The 18,000-nt window shown below is 38.9% G+C and overlaps 1 protein-coding gene across 1 annotated transcript; it reads right to left on the reverse strand.

Annotated features, from left to right (window-relative positions):
* Positions 1-317: 317 nt before the first annotated feature.
* Positions 318-15,523, reverse strand: LOC119913215 (E3 ubiquitin-protein ligase TRIM21-like). Its single transcript, XM_038732580.1, has 10 exons — positions 15,407-15,523; positions 12,296-12,530; positions 11,779-12,148; positions 11,510-11,605; positions 8,058-8,291; positions 7,740-7,887; positions 7,503-7,529; positions 4,737-4,801; positions 2,806-2,928; positions 318-2,392 (listed from the first exon to the last, which is right to left on the reverse strand). Exons 2-10 carry the CDS (start codon positions 12,520-12,522, stop codon positions 2,006-2,008), a joined length of 1,677 nt encoding a protein of 558 aa, XP_038588508.1. The 5' UTR covers positions 12,523-12,530; positions 15,407-15,523; the 3' UTR covers positions 318-2,005.
* Positions 15,524-18,000: the final 2,477 nt, after the last annotated feature.

Genomic DNA, 18,000 nt, shown 5'->3' on the forward strand with positions numbered 1-18,000 from the left:
CTGTCTCTGAGCTCTTCAGGCAGTTCCTTTGACCTCATGATTCTCATTTGCTCTGACATGCACTGTGAGCTGTAAGGTCTTATATATAGACAGGTGTGTGGCTTTCCTAATCAAGTCCAATCAGTATAATCAAACACAGCTGGACTCAAATGAAGGTGTAGAACCATCTCAAGGATGATCAGAAGAAACAGACAGCACCTGAGTTAAATATGAGTGTCACGGCAAAGGGTCTGAATACTTATGACCATGTGATATTTCAGTTTTTCTTTTTTAATAAATTTGCAAAAATTTCTACATTTCTGTTTTTTTCTGTCAAGATGGTGTGCTGAGTGTACATTACTGAGAAATAAAATGAACTTTTTTGATTTTTGGAAAATGGCTGCAATGAAACAAAGAGTGAAAAATTTAAAGGGGTCTGAATACTTTCCGTACCCACTGTAAATCAGAATACTGTGGAACATTTCTAAAACTAATGCCAAACATTTATGTGCATAAAAATTGACGATAAAGTGGGGATTATTTAAACAAATGCATAAACATAACTGTATCGACAGTTCCACATCATTAGAACATACAAGGTATTCAAAATCACTCCCTGTTTTCTTTTTAATCACAGTGCCCACGCAAATAAACAAGCAATTCTACAAATAAAACAAAATGTAACTGTCTCTTTCTGCAATGTTGCCTACCCCAGCTTTAAGTAATTAATATTGTAAATATCCACAATCCTTTATATTTTCTTTGTAGTTTATATTTTTACTCTGATATTTTTATACTTTTTTATATACACCAACTTTCTATTATTATTTATATTCCTTTTGCCTTGCTGTGCAATGTGTGCAACTGTGACACAGAGTTTTGCCCTCGGGTATCAATAAAAATGTCTGATTCTGAATTACATAACAATACTGTATGACAGCTAGGTGAAACTAATGACTCACACACGACCTCAACTATTTTCTAGGTGATTGAGATTAAATGCCTGGATTGAAGTTAAAAATAAGCCTTTTGAATTAGAGGAGAATGTCTTCAAAAATCTTCCCTTTCCAGGAGTCTTGTGCTTTCTCGTCCCTCTCCTCTCTCCTCCCATCACTTCCTGCAGGCGTTTCTGGCTCTGAGTGTGGATCTGTGGTTGCGAGTCACCTGCTGCCCCCATGTTCCTACTGGACACCCTCTGCTACAATTGTTATTACTAGCTTTTCATGTTTCCCTTTCAGTGTTTCTTTATTCATTGCCAAATTGGTGAATGAGTTTATTAATTTGTTTGTCTTATGTATGCTTCTAAATGCTTGTGCTTTCTGAAGATCCTGACCATTTTGGGATGACAACAAACATCAGGAAGTGTATCTTTGTATCTTTATAGAAGCAGTAATGCACACATTGGTTGAGATGTGGATGTATTCTCAGCAAGACGGCACACCTATTTAAAGGGCATTAGGGTAGGAGAGTACCTGAGCTTTGAAGGTAGTGGTTCAACAGATCACTAAACTCACGGTTCGGATTATTCTGTGGTCATTTATCAGATTGTTTTTCAAATCAGCTAAAAAAATGTTAAGGTTAATTTATTCAAGCCAAGTTGCGAAGAACCAGACTCTTGCTATTCAACACCAGTGTTAAATCCCTGCTGCTATACAGCGGAGAAACACACTTACAAAACCCAGATCTTTGTCTACAGTACCTAAGATCCATCTTGAAGTTATACTGGCCGAACACCAAGATGAGGAAAAGGAAGTGGGGTTGGACGCATCCTGTGGAAGCCCAAAACCAATATAACCAGACGTGCCCTAACATAGAACCCACAAGCGAAGACAAAACGAGGGAGACCCAGAAACAACAGTGATAATGTGTCAATAGACACAGAGAAACTAAAGTACATTTGGATGAAGCTGGAGAGAGCAGCGCTGGTCAAGGCGATGAGGAAAGGGTTGCAAATGACAATGTCATAATAGATAAGGAAATGTTCATGAACTTTGCCGTCTAAACAAGTGTGCCCTCAATCTCCTGTTCAAAAAGCTGCAGTCTCTTCAGTGAACCCAACGTTAACAGGACAGATAATCAATGGGGCAGTGTTCTTCCCATTGTCATGAAGACAGGGGTTTAAGTACGGGTAGAGAGCCTCAGTGAAGTTACATCCACTGTAAGTATAAATGTGAGTCTTTGCTTCTGCGTCGTAGAAAGACACCAATCCTTCTTCATAGTCCAGGTAGATGCCCACTTTCTGAGGGGTTTCCTGGAGGTTGAGGGTGACACAGGGGCCGGCACAAGCACTGAGACTGCCACCTTTCCGCCGGCAGATCGCCCAGTAACCGCTGTCAGGACGAACTGTGATGGGCCCCTTCCTCTTTATGGACTCTTTGGCCACACCAAGATCCCAGTCTGTTTTTTCTCCCACCTGAAACACAATATACAGAGTAGAGAGTTAGACAGGCAAGCAAATAATGGTGCAACAAGAGCTGCTGGTAAAGGGACACGAAAGAATCTCAAGACGCCGTGGTGAACATAATGCTGCCTGCATCATCCAGCATGATGGGATTGGCGGTAGGTCAGTAATGGTCTTCTACACCTTCTGTTCTGGATCTGCCTTTCTGTCGCTTTATAGAAACCACATCTAACTAAATCCAAGAATCAGTGTTTATGGTTGCACTATTATAGACAATGGGGGATTAAAAAAATCTAGATATTTAGCTTAAAACCTAATTTTTAGGATTGCAATAATGCATGTAAGCACGTTTGTAAGGATGGACCAGCTGGTGGAGAGTCAATAGTGTTTGAGGTTCAAATTGTGATTGGAGGCTGATTTCCTACCTCAACCACCCAGTAGCTTTTTCCGGTGGTGAATTTTTGTTTTCCCAGAACAGAGACGCAGGAATCGAACCTGCGGACGTCGTCAGAGGGAGAGGGTTTCCACTGCTGGCTGCCAAGACTCACCTGTGGATCATCACCATTGTAAATGAAAATAACAACTGACTTTCAGTTTACACACTATGGACATTGTAAGGAATGTTTTTAATTGTGGTGTAATTATCATCACGTTGCATTTGGTGAATATAGCTTTACGCATGAAATCTCACTGATCTTAAGAAATCTTATGAAAGGGAGACCTGAAAACAAATGAAATACATAAGATACCAGCAAGTCAATTATTCACACAAAATCAACCGTCATCCACACACACACACACAGAGCCACACTAATTAGAACAATCACAGATATTTTTAGAAAAACAGTAGTTCAGCTTTCAAGTTTCTCAGAGGGTGTCTCTCTCTTTCATTGGCGCATACTAACAAAACCAGTTTTCCCTAGGTCAGAGTTAGTATGAGGAACTTTTAAACCCAAACTATCCTGTGATCTGGTGTCAGGGTTATTAGCCTACTTGCTTGTCTACCTGGACGCACAATCTAGCTGTCTCTTAAACATTGCCCACCTTAGCTTTAATTAGCAAGGTCTTTAAATAAAGACACAGGTATCCTGATGCCTTTTACATATGTACCAGTGATTCTCATCCAATCTTTTCATAATTACACTTGTTATAGTTGCTGTTCCACCCCCTCAGCTCCATATGTGTTTCTTGATTTTAAACCATCAACAGCAAATGGGTCCAGATAACAACCCTGGTCGACAGGGAGCTGAAGGATGTCCTTACAGATGTATTGTATAATATATGTGTATTTGACGCATAACAGTTTAAAATAGCACTGTAGCAGCTGGACAGAGGGTCAGTGACCTAAGGGGAGAGTAGCGATTGGTGGTTATGTAGGGACTGAACCCTTCTATAGAATTTGACCTCTAAACCTTATTTTGTTACCTCAGAATAGCACTGAACCCTTCTATGGTATCTAACATACACCTACACATGTCCTATATAAGCTACGTTTGATGTACAGAAAGACAGAGTGGCCATCGGGCTGGGTCACTCTCCAAGCTGCTGCAGAGCTTGTAAATGATGCTGAACTCCTTGATGTAATAAACTTTTATGAGCGGATTTCTTCTCAACACATTGTCGCAGCATTATTGTTCAGACACCACACAGACATTCCCAATACCTTACTGTGTCAGGCTGTAATCCCCAGATGCTTAAAAAGCAAAATCATTCCTATTCCAAAGAAGTCACCACCTCCAGCTTCAATGACTACTACCCTATCGACTTACACGATCATGAAGTGCTTTGAAAGGCTAGTCTATAAGTCAATAAAATTAACTTTGACTTTGTATTTAGACATAACTGCACACATTAGTTTAGTATATTCAGATTTAATTTTGTGTATGGTTTATACTGTGTTGCTTGGTATTTGTTGTTTAGTTAATATATGGATTGACTGATCTGTGTTAGGATTTCAATAAAGTTCTTATAAAAAAAACCAACAGATTGAACTCTATCATCGATATAACGTGAACCATCTCTAAGCAGACAAATCCACAGAAACCAGCTTATTTAACCCTAAGTGCAAGACAAAGCCATCACAACTGGGTGGGCTAAGCAGGCAATTGCCTAGGGCTCAGAGCAGAGCGGTGGCCCCTATCCCCTAGTTTTCTGCACAACAAACCTACTAGTTCGCAGTGCCAGTTAAGATGGTAGCGGTGGCGGTGACGGTATGCACCCAAATAGGTTGGTTTGCAATCCGCCAGTAAGCCAGATCCCTTTGCCTGGGGCCCCTTATAAACGGCCCTGGCACAGCACCATCTTGAAGGACAATGTCATACACAATTTTGTCACATTTAAGTCCGTCACACTTTACCTTTTTTCCATCTGGGGACAGAATCAGCCAGCCTGCAGCAGTTACAGGATCCATAGTCACATCCACTGGACAGGAACAGAAGATATACATTGGGAATAATTGATAAAAAAAGAACATAAATTTGATATTCAGAGTCTACAGATTTCAAGAAATAAATTACCCAAAATTTGAATATTGCAGTGATTCTGTCTTCAAATCACCCAAAACACATGTGAAAGAGGACACATCTCTCCCCCTCTTCCTTTCCATCTGCATGCATTCTGGTCCCATTAACTCAACTTCCCCCTCTTCCCATAGTTTTGTGATTTTTGGCCCTCTCCTCTCTCCCTTTCTCTCACTTTCTGTCAATGTTTCTGGCTTCGAAGCTGTGGAGTCTGCTACAATTATTAATAATCTTACTGTCATTATCATTAATATTACTATAATGATCACTGCCATTTTTAATCTTCTAGTCTTAACCACAACCAGTTTTACTGTTTGTGTAATTTTGTGTTGGCTGCTTCTTCCTAAAATTTAATTGAAGTTTTATATGTTCCTGGTCATCCCAGGTCCATGTCAGCCATTTCCAAAAAACACATTTGCTCCTTGTTCCAGAGCAAAAACAATTTTCTATGGGTTTGAAAGTCTAAACTCCACTATTTTCAACTATTTGCTTATTCTTGTCACATATGCAATACCTTAGAGTCTAAATGAAAACAAAAAAAAGCTGAGCTTTTTATGTTAGGACTACTAGAAAACAGTGGGAAGCCTATGTAACTACTCTGTGCTGCAACCAGGGACTATTTCTTCTGTACAGATACTTCTCACAAGCTGCCGGTACTCTTTTCTGCCTTCTCCATAACAGCATCTCAGGACACTAAGTGACACTCACCTGTCGCATCCCTGCAAATCATGGAGAAAGAGTAGGGAGAAGCTCGGGTGCCATACATACATTCTGCAAAATGGCAATTATTGACTAATGACTACTAAGCATTAACAAATGAGACTACTACTGTGGACAGTTTTCATGCACAAGGATGTAATAAATGAAAACAACCCAGAAAAATGAAACTGTTGTTTTGTCCAGTTACTAGTGGTAAGCTACATACCGTTATCTGCAATTATAATAATACACTAACAATAGCCCTAATCAAACCTTAACCACAGTGGTGTAATATCAGAAAATGGTTTTATTTGTGAATCAGCTGAATTGTTGAATCTCAACTGATAAGCTGTTTAAATGTTACAAATACTCTTGTAGGCAGATTGTCCAAATAAGGTGTAACCTATACATTTATCAATATTATACTAACATGAGGCCTATATTTTCAGTTTAATGTAACTAATATACTAAAACACCAATAAAACCTAGTTACCTCTACAGGTTGTGGATGGGGGGGATTTTCCAGGAGGTACACACGGCAAGATGTAAATTGGAAGTAGCGGCACCTATTATTTACCACTTTGAGCTCTGGCTGCCACATTATAATTAAGTTTTGTATTTCTGTGTGATATTTATGTTATATGTTTATGGATAACTATTGTATTATTGCAGGCATGTTTCCAAGTTGTCAATGCATTGCTTTAAAGTCATCCTGTTTATCATCATGTCCCGTGCCACCTAATGAATGGACTTCCCATTTTTGTACCTCTCCCACAACTCAAATCCAAATCCACAAAAAGAGTTGAAAACTGTCTGTCTTCCATTTATAGAAGCATGCCATGATGGTTTCTGGTCTGAAATGCATAATGTCACATCCTTTTCGTGATGTAAAATATCTCTCTCAGCTTTTGGCTCAAATGACCCCGTACCTGGCATTTTCCCCATTGATGTTGTTCATAATGGACTGTGGTACAGAAACAGTGAAAATATTACACACTCTGGCTTACATTTTCAATGTCAGTGGCCATAATTATACTTGCACTAAATGTGATTGTTTTGAGATGTTCTACATTTACTTTGGTATGTTAGTCCAGATGAGCCACCCTCCCAAGATGTAACAAAATGTAAGATTGCGGTACTGTAAAATAAAAGTATTAAAGGGGAATGCGAACGTCATGTAGCAGTTATAATAATATTCTCAATAACAACAATAACAATTATAGCTTAAAGCTACTACTAAAAGTCAGGTCTGAAGAAATGGCACACATGTCGGCCAAGCAACAGAAATCAGAGACGGCTGTGCTCACATCTTTACAGAGACCTGGTCTATCAACATCCCGGATCAAGCAGTCGGCAGGCGGTTCATGTTCAGAGCGCAAGATTCCGGCAAGATGAGATGATGCTTGGTGCTCAAACACAGTCAAGATGGACTCTGTTTCCCAAACTTGAGACTTTTTAACCTTTTTAACTTCTTATACATGTCTGTACATATGTTTATAAATAACTGTATATATTGTTTGAACTAATTTAATTTATTTTTTATGTAACCATACTTTAACACACATTTAATTTTCTAAGTTACGTTCTAAGTTAAGTTCTGTGTGTGTAGCATGAAGAGACTTCAAACTTTCTTTTCGTTGCACAACCTTGTGTTGTACAATGCCAAAAAAACATATGGTTTTGCTGAATAATAAAGTAAATATAATGTGTTCATATATCTATCGAAACCTCATTGCTTGACTGGCTACTCTCTGCTGACTCAGACAACGATATCATTTGTCCTGTGTCGGGCACCAGATTCTCCTTTCTGTTTGGAAAGGCAGGGGTGAGCAGTGGACTGATTCGCAACCTCACCACTAGATGCTGCAAAAATTTACACAATAAGTACATATCCATACACATACCTGCAAATTGATTTGCCTCCCTCATTTCTACAAAATGAAAAGAAAATTAAATGTCAGTTTTGTGAAAACAAAATGAAACAACTGTCTAATCCATTTGGCAAATGGCATTTGAGCAGTAGAACTAGACATGAGGGTTTCAAATATACAGTAAAAAAGGCTGCATGTACTTTTGAATTATTGTAACCTTGTGTTGTATGAGTAACTATTTGGTAACTCACAAATCGTAAAGTTACTGACCTTCTGCAGACAGTTTCTTTTCAAGTTCGTGGCAGACATCCACCAGCTTGGAGAAAGTTCTCCTCGCTTTCCCCATGTAGTTGTCTGAGTGAACTCTGACCTCAGACAAGTCTTTAGTGGACAGTGGAGCACCCATAAAGGGGAAACTCTACAGTGAAACAGGACAACAGTGACACACATTACTCGTGAGTGTGAAAAAAAGAGGTGTTGTCAGGATTTGTGCTTGTATTTATTTAATACATTTGGTAGAGTGTTTCTTTGGTAAATAATCCAGTGTAAATGAAAACATTAATAGAGGGCATCTTTGTATTTTCTAACCTGTATGAGATGAAGAGGGTCCTCGGATTGCTCCAGGTGATGCAGCTCAGTGCATCTCATCTGCAATTCGTCGATTTCCTCCCTGAGCTCTCTGAGATGCTTCTCTGCTGTCTTTTCAGCTGCTTCAAACTTCTGCTCGATCTCCTCAATGAGCAAAGCCATGTTTCTCTCAATAACGCTGTTCACCATGGTAAAGACATGAACACTTGCCTGTATCTCTCTTTCTTTATATACCTGCAGACATGCATAAATCAATATGAATTAATATATAAAATAACGCAACTAAAAGAATGGAACCCATCAGTGGATGGAGTTAGATAACCACTGAGGTAGTCTCCTCTCCAACAACAAACAAATGGACCCGGTCATTAAAACATTAAAGACAAAGCAGTTTCATCCTAAAAAAAAAAAAAAATAAATCAGTGCCACTTTGGCAGACACTGGGTGTAAGCGAGGCGACCTCTTGTCAGCTGTAAATGTCAGTGGCTGCTGGAGTTCTTTGAAGAATTTGATCCCTTTATCCAGTTTATTAAATATGTTATGAACTTGAATTGTGGACCTTTTCCTTATACTCACACCCTTATACTCAAGTACTGTACAACTGAGGTACTTCACTTGAGTATTTCCATTTTCTGCTACTTTCGTCTTCTACAGCACTACTAATATTGTACTATTAACTCAACCACATTTATTTGATAACTGTATCAAAATGGCAAAATATAAATGATGATGTAATATAGATAAAGATAAAACATTATTGATCCCTAAGCTTCCCAGCAGTTATTGTAACGGTAAATTATTTTGAAATGGGCTATTCTGCAATTTTGTTTTACTTTCACTTTTTGTACTTTTTCTTAAATGTGTAATTCATGGCCACATGCACCAAACAAATAGGTGGTAACATATCATCGTTAGTAATCTTTTTTTTTTTTTTTTTTTGGGGGGGGGGTGTTCTTTGGTTTATATAATTTTTAGCGGTTTGAGTTGGTAGAATCTTTTTTGTGAACTCTCTGTGCCTTAATAAATAATTTGCATTATACCAAAACCATTCCCCTTCCCTTCCCGAGCTGGGTCATAACAGAAGTGCAGAGTTTTAATGATATTTATTTTCGCTATTTCTTTGTGTAGAGGGGAAAATCAAAGGAATTGAAACTCCAGGAAAACAGCAGTAAGCGGGACTGCGAAATAAAAGGGAATGGCAAGCATGGGATGCATATTTTATTATTCTCACATTCACATCATTTATATCTATATAATATATATAATTTATAGCAGATTATGGGTGTGTATTCTTGTCAGAAACCCTCGGCTCACTATAGCATCTCAAGGCATAAGAGGTATTATGAGAATGGACAGCCAGAGCTAACTGCTTAGAATGCTAACTTAAGTATACAGATGCTGGTCATATAATTAGAATATCATCAAAAAGTTGAATTATTTCAGTAATTCCATTCAAAAAGTGAAACTTGTATAATGTATACATTCATTCCACACAGACTGATATATTTCAAGTGTTCATTCCTTTTAATTTTGATGATTATAACTGACAACTAATGAAAATCCCAAAATCAGTATCTCAGAAAATTAGAATATTGTGAAAAGGTTCAATATTGAAGACACCTGGTGCCACACTTTAATCAGCTAATTAACTCAGAACACCTGCAAAGGCTTTTAAATGGTCTCTCAGTCTAGTTCTGTAGGCTACACAATCATGGGGAAGACTGCTGACTTGACAGCTGTCCAAAAGACGACCATTGACACCTTGCACAAGGAGGGCAATACACAAAAGGTCATTGCTAAAGAGGCTGGCTGTTGACAGAGCTCTGTGTCCAAGCACATTAATAGAGAGGCGAAGGGAAGGAAAAGATTTGGTAGAAAAAAAGTGTACAAGCAATAGGGATAACCGCACCCTGGAGAAGATTGTGAAACAAAACCCATTCAAAAGCCACCCTTGAACAAGACACAGCGTTAGAAGCGTCTCTGGACTGCTGCTGAGTGGTCCAAAGTTATGTTCTCTGATGAAAGTAAATTTTGCATTTCCTTTGGAAATCAAGGTCCCAGAGTCTGGAGGAAGAGAGGAGAGGCACAGAATCCACATTGCTTGAAGTCCAGTGTAAAGTTTCCACAGTCAGTGATGGTTTGGGGTCCCATGTCATCTGCTGGTGTTGGTCCACTGTGTTTTCTGAGGTCCAGGGTCAACGCAGCCATCTACCAGGAAGTTTTAGAGCACTTCATGCTTCCTGCTGCTGACCAACTTTATGGAGATGCAGATTTCATTTTCCAACAGGACTTGGCACCTGCACAGTGCCAAAGCTACCAGTACCTGGTTTAAGGACCATGGTATCCCTGTTCTTAATTGGCCAGCAAACTCGCCTGACCTTAACCCTATAGAAAATCTATGGGGTATTGTGAAGAGGAAGATGCGATACGCCAGACCCAACAATACAGAAAAGCTGAAGGCCACTATCAGAGCAACCTGGGCTCTCATAGCACCTGAGCAGTGCCACAGACTGATCGACTCCATGCCACGCCGCATTGCTGCAGTAATTCAGGCAAAAGGAGCCCCAACTAAGTATTGAGTGCTGTACATGCTCATACTTTTCATGTTCATACTTTTCAGTTGGCCAACATTTCTAATAATCCTTTTTTTGTATTGGTCTTCAGTAATATTCCAGTTTTCGGAGATTCTGAATTTGGGATTTTCATTAGTTGTCAGTTGTAATTATCACAATTAAATGAAATAAACATTTGAAATATATCAGTCTGTGTGTAATGAATATAATATCCAAGTTTCACTTTTTGAATGGAATTACTGAAATAAATCAACTTTATAGATGATATTCTAATTATGACAGCACCTGTATATCTCTGCAACACAAAGCGCAACGCTGAAGCTCAGAATGGTGACTTCTTCACATTCTTTTAATGATGTTAGTTCACTTTCTGAATGTTTTAAAATAAAATTCTGGCGAAAGCTTACATATTGAGTCAGCATTTTAGTAAACGTTTTAATGCATGACTTACTTGTAACATAGCGTTTATATTGTGGTATTGCTACTTTTACTGCCGACATATGTGGTTCTCAATAATACTCTTCCTTTTTTGATTGTCTTTTTTTTTGTCTGTCTTTGGGTAACGCAAAGGGATCCAACCAACTATCATAAATAGCAGTGTAGTTGTGTTTTATCTTGGAACACCATTGCTTGTGTTCCTTTTAGACCTAGTAGCAAACTGCGTGATGGATTACAAAGTCAACTGCATTTTTTTCTATCACTCTGAAATAGAAATTGCCAGAGCATTTACAGGGGCAATTGGGACAGAGGGCTTTGGTTTCTTTTTTAAGCAAAGGAATGGAGACAACAATGACACCACTTTTGAAAGACAAGTGGGACATACAGTACAAGTTTCTGCCCGATAAATGTTTATAATTGAAAAACATTAAAATCACTTACTTTGCTCAACTCCACTGAAGCCTTAATCTCATCACACTTTCTGATTCTGTCTTGAACCATGTGTTGAAGCTCTGCTTTGGTCTTCATCATCTGAGTCTGTAAAAGGTATCATAATTTGTAAGCAAACACAATATTGGCAGCATAAACCATCAGTTGTATTGTATGATACAATAAACTAAATAAATTAAATTGTCAAATGCATAATTTTGAAATCTCAGCGGTAAAAGATTGAAGTAGATCGTTAGATGAAATAACGCTCTCTTCTTCACCTTGATCCTTATGCTCTCCTTCTCCATGGGAACAATCTCATGGTTTTTGTGGTCCATCTGTGTGCATTTCATACAAACAGGTGTCTGATCTTTCTTGCAAAACTTCTCCAGCAGCTCATTGTGATTTCTGCAGAGGTGACTGGCGATGAAGGTGGCCGGATCTGTCAGCCCGTGCTTCGTCAGCACTTGATCCTTTAGATGAGTCGTCAGGTGAATTTCACAGTAAGACTTGCGGCAGACAAGGCATGACTTAACCGCCATTAACTTGTTTCCCCGGCAGATGTCGCAGTTAACCTCAGACCTAGAAAGTTGTCTCGGGTTAAGTCTCTTTGCTGGGGCTGGCTTGTATGCTGGCTTGTCCTTTAGAGACCTATTGATTCAAGACAGAGATCTGGATAATTTATATCAAACATGAAAAAAGTGCCTACAGTGGTGCTAAAGAAGGTGTTATTGTAGAAGACATTGTTTATAAGAAGTATACAAAAATAAAATAAAAAAAAATACTATTTCAACAGACCTTTTAAATTGCTCAGTGATGTCTTTTAAGCCTACGTTGATCCTGAGTTCTGGGCGTCTTTTAAAGGCCTCTTTGCACAGCGGACACTCTGACTTGTGTTGTGAATCCCAAAAACGTTTGATGCATGCCAGGCAGAAATTGTGCCCACAGGGGATGGAGACAGGGTTTTTGAAGATATCCAGACAGATGACGCACCAAAACTGCTCCTCAGACAATGCAGAGGCCATGTTTCTGACTGTAGAATGACATTATCTTACTTATACATATAGAGGTTGTGTAGATTTCTTGTACATATAATGTTAAAGTGCATTTGCAAAAGACTTTTTGTCGGATTGTTACTGTTAAGGTTTATAAACTAATATAAGCTTAATTTGCTTAATTGTCATGACATCATCAGGATAGTAGTATACATTATTATCGAATGTACCTGACTTTTCTTCCTTTTACAGAAGTACTAGCCAACAAGATAATATATAATATGCATTTAAGGTGCTTCAGGGACTAAACTTGGGAAATAAGTTCATAAAAAAACTTTTCTATAAAAATAGAACAACAAACATGTATATGCATACTCTATGAAATAACGCGTTTGTTGTTACAAAAAGAAAGAGAAAAGAGAAAAAGAAAGAAACTTTTCAGTTACACTTCAAGTCAACTGTTGAAAGTTATATTCAGTCGCAGGAAGAAGAATGGGAACCCTTAGAAATGACCTGGATTTCTGCATAAATTTACTCGTACAGTAGGAGTTGGAAAACAACGACATTTCTAAAACCATACAGTGTTTGCCCAGCATAAGGGGCCGGCAGGAATTCAACATCTAATAAACAGGCAACTGGCCAAAATGCAGGTAAGGCATGGGGAAAGAGAGACTCGAGACAAGAAGCACACAGCATCATAACAAACTGGAAAGGAACAAGGAAGTGGTATAAAGTATGTAGTGATTAGGTAATGAGGTGCAGGTGGGAAGCTCAGGTGACTGCAGGGAAGATGAGAAGTAGGAACAGGTGGGAAGGGATGGGAGTAGCCAGGTCATGAGAAAAGGAGGGAAAGTCCAAGGACATCTGATAGGCATCTAGAGGAAGGCAGGTCTGGGGAGCTGAAGGCAATAACATGGCCTGAGAGAATTGACCAGGGGCTTGAGGCAGGGGCCAAGGGAAGCTGAGGAACAGATTTTGACAGGTTGTGAAATAAATATTTTAAATACAGAGGTCTGTAAATGTTTTAATCTGACTGCATCTGCTGTCAGAATGCAGTATAATAAGGTGATCAAACTCCTTATTAAGTGGGTGATCAGAACAGTTAATCAGTTTATGCCCAATATTATTTTTTTCTTGTCATTACTGATACCTCAGAAAAAGATTTTGTTAGAGTAGTAACTGGCGCTTGGCAGGTAGCATAGAGGGGACTTTTTTAATATTTGATTGATTGTTAATATTAAAACAATAATACAATAATTTTAGATTCATTATTCCTCTTTCCTGGAGTTGGGGTTGTGAAAAAACAAGAAAACTGCCAGTTGCCCAGGACTCTTGCAAGTTAACCTAGTTTTAAACTTAAACTGATGGCTAAATATTTTAAATGAATGAAATTATTGAGACCATCTACAGTTTTTACAACCTCATACTAGTATAAAAACTCAAAAGGAGAAATCAAGAAAGATCACTAACAAGTGTCTTGGTTACACAAGACTGAGTGCAAAAATAGCAAGTTACTGGAACACGTTTGATTATTTAGAAAGTGTGTCACAATAAGCTTAGTCTAATATCTTTTAGGACAGACGCATACATAAGGTCTGTAGCTTTACTTACTTTTCTTGAATACAGTATGATGAAGTCTTTAGTTGTTTTTATATAATTACAGTTACAGGAAAACTATGTGAACCCTTTGGAATTACCTGGATATCTGCATAAATTGGTCATAAAATGTGATCTGATCTTCATCTAAGTCACAACAATAGACAAACAGTCTGCTTAAAGTATGTGAACCACTTGATTTAATAACTGGTGTGACGCCCTGCGGGGTCATGTGTGGGCGTGGCCAATCTCCATCGCTTGCAGATGAAGAGCTGAGACTGACTGCAGTAACTTAAGGCATCTGGGCTAATTGCCCTGTAGAGTATTTGTAACACCTTATTCTCATTTTTAGGGATGCTTAATTTGACTTATTTTGAGTTGAGCAGACTGTGTTTGTCTATTGTTGTGACTTAGATGAAGATCAGATCACATTTTATGACCAATTTATGCAGAAATCCAGGTAATTCCAAAGGGTTCACATAGTTTTCCTGCAACTGTAATTATATAAAAGTACAACAACTAAAGACTTAATACTGTATTCAAGAAAAGTAAGTAAAGCTACAGACCTTATGTATGCATCTGTCCTAAAAGATATTAGACTAAGTTTATTGTGACACGCTTTCTAAATATTCAAACGTGTTCCAGTAACTTGCTATTTTTGCACTCAGTCTTGTATAACCAAGACACTTGTTAGTGATCTTTCTTGATTTCTCCTTTTGAGTTTTTATACTAGTATGAGGTTCTAAAAAATGTAGATGGTCTCACTAATTTCATTCATTTAAAATATTTAGCCATCAAAAAGTTTAAAACTAGGTTAACTAGCGAGCGTCCTCTGTGATCTGTGCAGTCCTGTGTGCCAAAACTGATACAAAAATGTAAGAAATAAAGAAACGCCACTGGCACATATCAGCTCACAGGGTACTAGGAAGACATGGACAGTATGGCTTGTCCACTTTGTAGCGAATTGGAGGACAGCTAGCTCCGTTATTTTACTTTATTGTTAACCTGATAGCTATTGTCGTGTCGCCATTATACTTTCAGACCCCCCGGTTTGCCGCTCTTTGAGGACAAACAAAATACACTGGTCGTGGTGGATCAACTCGTGGGTCTGATTCATTCCAGGATTGAGATAAAAATCTATAGCGACGGAATGCTGCTACACAGCTCAAGAACATGGCAAGTTGTGTAACATTTTAGATTAAAATCTGACACATAAAAATTGCATCAAGTCAGTCTATCTTGAAGCAGGGGCTACTGATATCTTATTTTATATGTTCTTACTCTCAACACTATGTGCTCAGTAAAAGTAATGTCTTACCTGTGTGGGGAGTCGACAGACAGATACTCTTTAACAGATATGTTTCCAGCAGGTAAATATGGTCGAAACAAACTCTTCCTGGAATAGATGGAGTTACAAGTTCCTCCTACACTGACAATTGAAAGGTGTTGAACAGGTCATTCTGGTTCTCCCAATCCTTCACCAGTGCATATTACATTTAAACGATCATTTTCTGTTGCTGTTGCTCCTTAGTACAAAGTTAGCAATTATCAAATGTACTGCATGTTGTCGGGTTCAGGGAGACGGAGAGAGAAACATACAAAAAATAACACAAAACAGTAAGATGTAACAAACAAAAGTTATGATTTGAATAACCAGAGGGGAGAGGTGGAAGAGGTCATTGGGAGGTTTGGCAGGAATGGCCCTCCACACTGGGGCCAACTTACTTACTGGCCCCAGCATTCAGCCCTGTCCCCTTTTCACCTGCCCCCTTAGGCAAAAGGATGCCAGGTCCCTCCAGACCAGGGCTTAGCCCCTCGAGCACCACCAGCACCCAAGAGCCAGTGACAACCCTGCCCAGCCCTAGGTCAGGTCCAGGGGAGCCCAGACCCAGAGATCCAAAGCCCTGAACCACAAGCCCCCACACATCCACTAGGCAGCTCAGCACAGCCCCGACCCAAACTCCTTCACACACCACCAAAGCTAAAACATGTGGTCCGCTGTCTGAAAGTTCTCAACACCAACATTATGTTGTAACCAGCTATGAGGTTACTGAGGTCCGGATCTCCATAAGTATATGTAGTCTATAGCCTAACAATGAAAAGTATTTATAAAAAACATTAATAACACAATCAATTTAAATGAAGGCTTTAAGACCATGCAGATTCAGCTGATCACACAATTCAATTTGAAAAACTGATCCACGTTCAGTATCCAGCTTGATGAAGCACCTGAAAACATGAGAGTACTGCTGTTTGCCGCCAGAGTTGTGGGCGATAAATAGTGACTTTCTGGGTGGGTGAAATAGGGTCAAGTGTCTGCCCGAGAGACGCTGTGTGCATTTACACACGAGCACATATTAAAATCTCCCAACATACCAACAGGATAGGTCAAGATTGAATGTTGATGTAATTAGTGTTCTTCTCCGCATCCAAAAGGTCTCACAGACAGTCCAGGATCATACAGTGAAACGTTCTGGAGTAAAGCAGCCGTCCACCTGATCAATCCTGAGCTCCATCAGAGAATTTAATTTATTCCAGAAGCAAAAGTTGAATTCAGATTCCTTCGCAGTTTGCTCTGCCTGTCCTGTCAAGTTTATAACAATTTGTGACATTACTGCGCGCATGGAAACGTTTAAAATGACTGACAGCAGCCTCTCTAATCATTAAAGCAAACCAACAAGACAATAATACCCAAGAAACAATAATACAAAAACAATACAAGATAAAAGCATGATAACATTGAAAAGACTAAAATACACGTTTAAGATAAATATAAAATTAGTAAAATACAATAAAATAAAAGGGATAAAATAAAGTCAAATAAGATCGGGAAAGGCTCTCCTATAAAAGTATGTTTTAAGAAGGGACTTAAAAGAGTTCACTGACTCAGCTGACCTGATTTCCTCAGGCAGGCTGTTCCAGAGCCTCGGGGCCCTGACAGCAAACGCTCTGTCCCCTTTAGTTTTCAGTCGAGACTCTGGAACAGACAACAGACCTCTGCCCGAGGATCTCAAGGTGTGTGCTGGTGTGTATGGGACTAAAAGTTCAGAAATATAACAAGGCGAGAGGCCATGAAGAGCTTTAAAAGTGATCAATAGAATCAATTCTAAAACATACTGGGAGCCAGTGTAATGAAGCTAAAATAGGAGTAATGTGGTCATATTTCTTTGTTCTGGTTAAAAGCCTGGCAGCTGAGTTCTGGACAGTCTGGAGTCGATCAATAAATTTTTGGGTTAAACAGGTGAAAAGGCTGTTATATAATTTAAGGCGTATATATATAATCCAGGCGTGATGAACTGAAGGCGTGTAAAAATGGTCTCTGTGTCCTTAAGTTAACATAGTTAACATATATTTCTAAGATAAAAACATGATTGAACAAGCTTTGTGGTGTGCTGCTTGAAATTTAAATTACTATCAAACCAAACACCAAGGTTCTTTGCCACAGGCTTAATGTGATTTACTAGGGACCCAATGACCAGGATTTCTGTTTCTGTATTAATCAATATTTCCCTGTTTGCGCTACCTGACCATAGCTTGTGTGTCTGTATCTCTTATTTTATGCAATTTTAGTGAGCCAAGCGGTGGGGAGAAAGACCATAATGAACAGCCTGAAGTTAGTGTGTCCTTAACCAAACACAGTGCTTTGCCCACTACCTGGTTTAAGCCTTCACTTGGTGCTCACACACAATCCAGTTTTAATAAAAGTTGGGGGTTTTTGTCAACACGCCTACGTATTTCATTGTAGATCATTAGTTTGTGTGACTGGATTTTGGTATGAATTACCGTATATAAGTTCTATTCAAAGAAACAAAATCTGGAACTCACTCATTTCTAAACCCTGGTTAGGGCCCTGCCGGTCGCCAACTACCATTAATGCTGTCAAATTTGCAGGTCACATATGTATGAGTAGTT

Source organism: Micropterus salmoides, unplaced genomic scaffold (genome assembly GCF_014851395.1).
Source record: "Micropterus salmoides isolate LMB-PRFRI ecotype aquatic unplaced genomic scaffold, ASM1485139v1 Ms_hic_scaffold_2, whole genome shotgun sequence".
Taxonomy (NCBI): Eukaryota; Metazoa; Chordata; class Actinopteri; order Centrarchiformes; family Centrarchidae; genus Micropterus; species Micropterus salmoides.

Excerpts from the sequence above, each read along its gene's own strand:
- LOC119913215 (XM_038732580.1), bottom strand. The coding sequence starts at position 12,522 with ATGGCCTCTGCATTGTCTGAGGAGCAGTTTTGGTGCGTCATCTGTCTG. Across the intron at positions 11,606-11,778 it reads AGGAGAGCATAAGGATCAAG|ACTCAGATGATGAAGACCAA; the intron begins GTGAAGAAGAGA and ends TACCTTTTACAG. Across the intron at positions 4,802-7,502 it reads GGAGGCAAATCAATTTGCAG|TGGATGTGACTATGGATCCT; the intron begins GTATGTGTATGG and ends GTTCCTGTCCAG.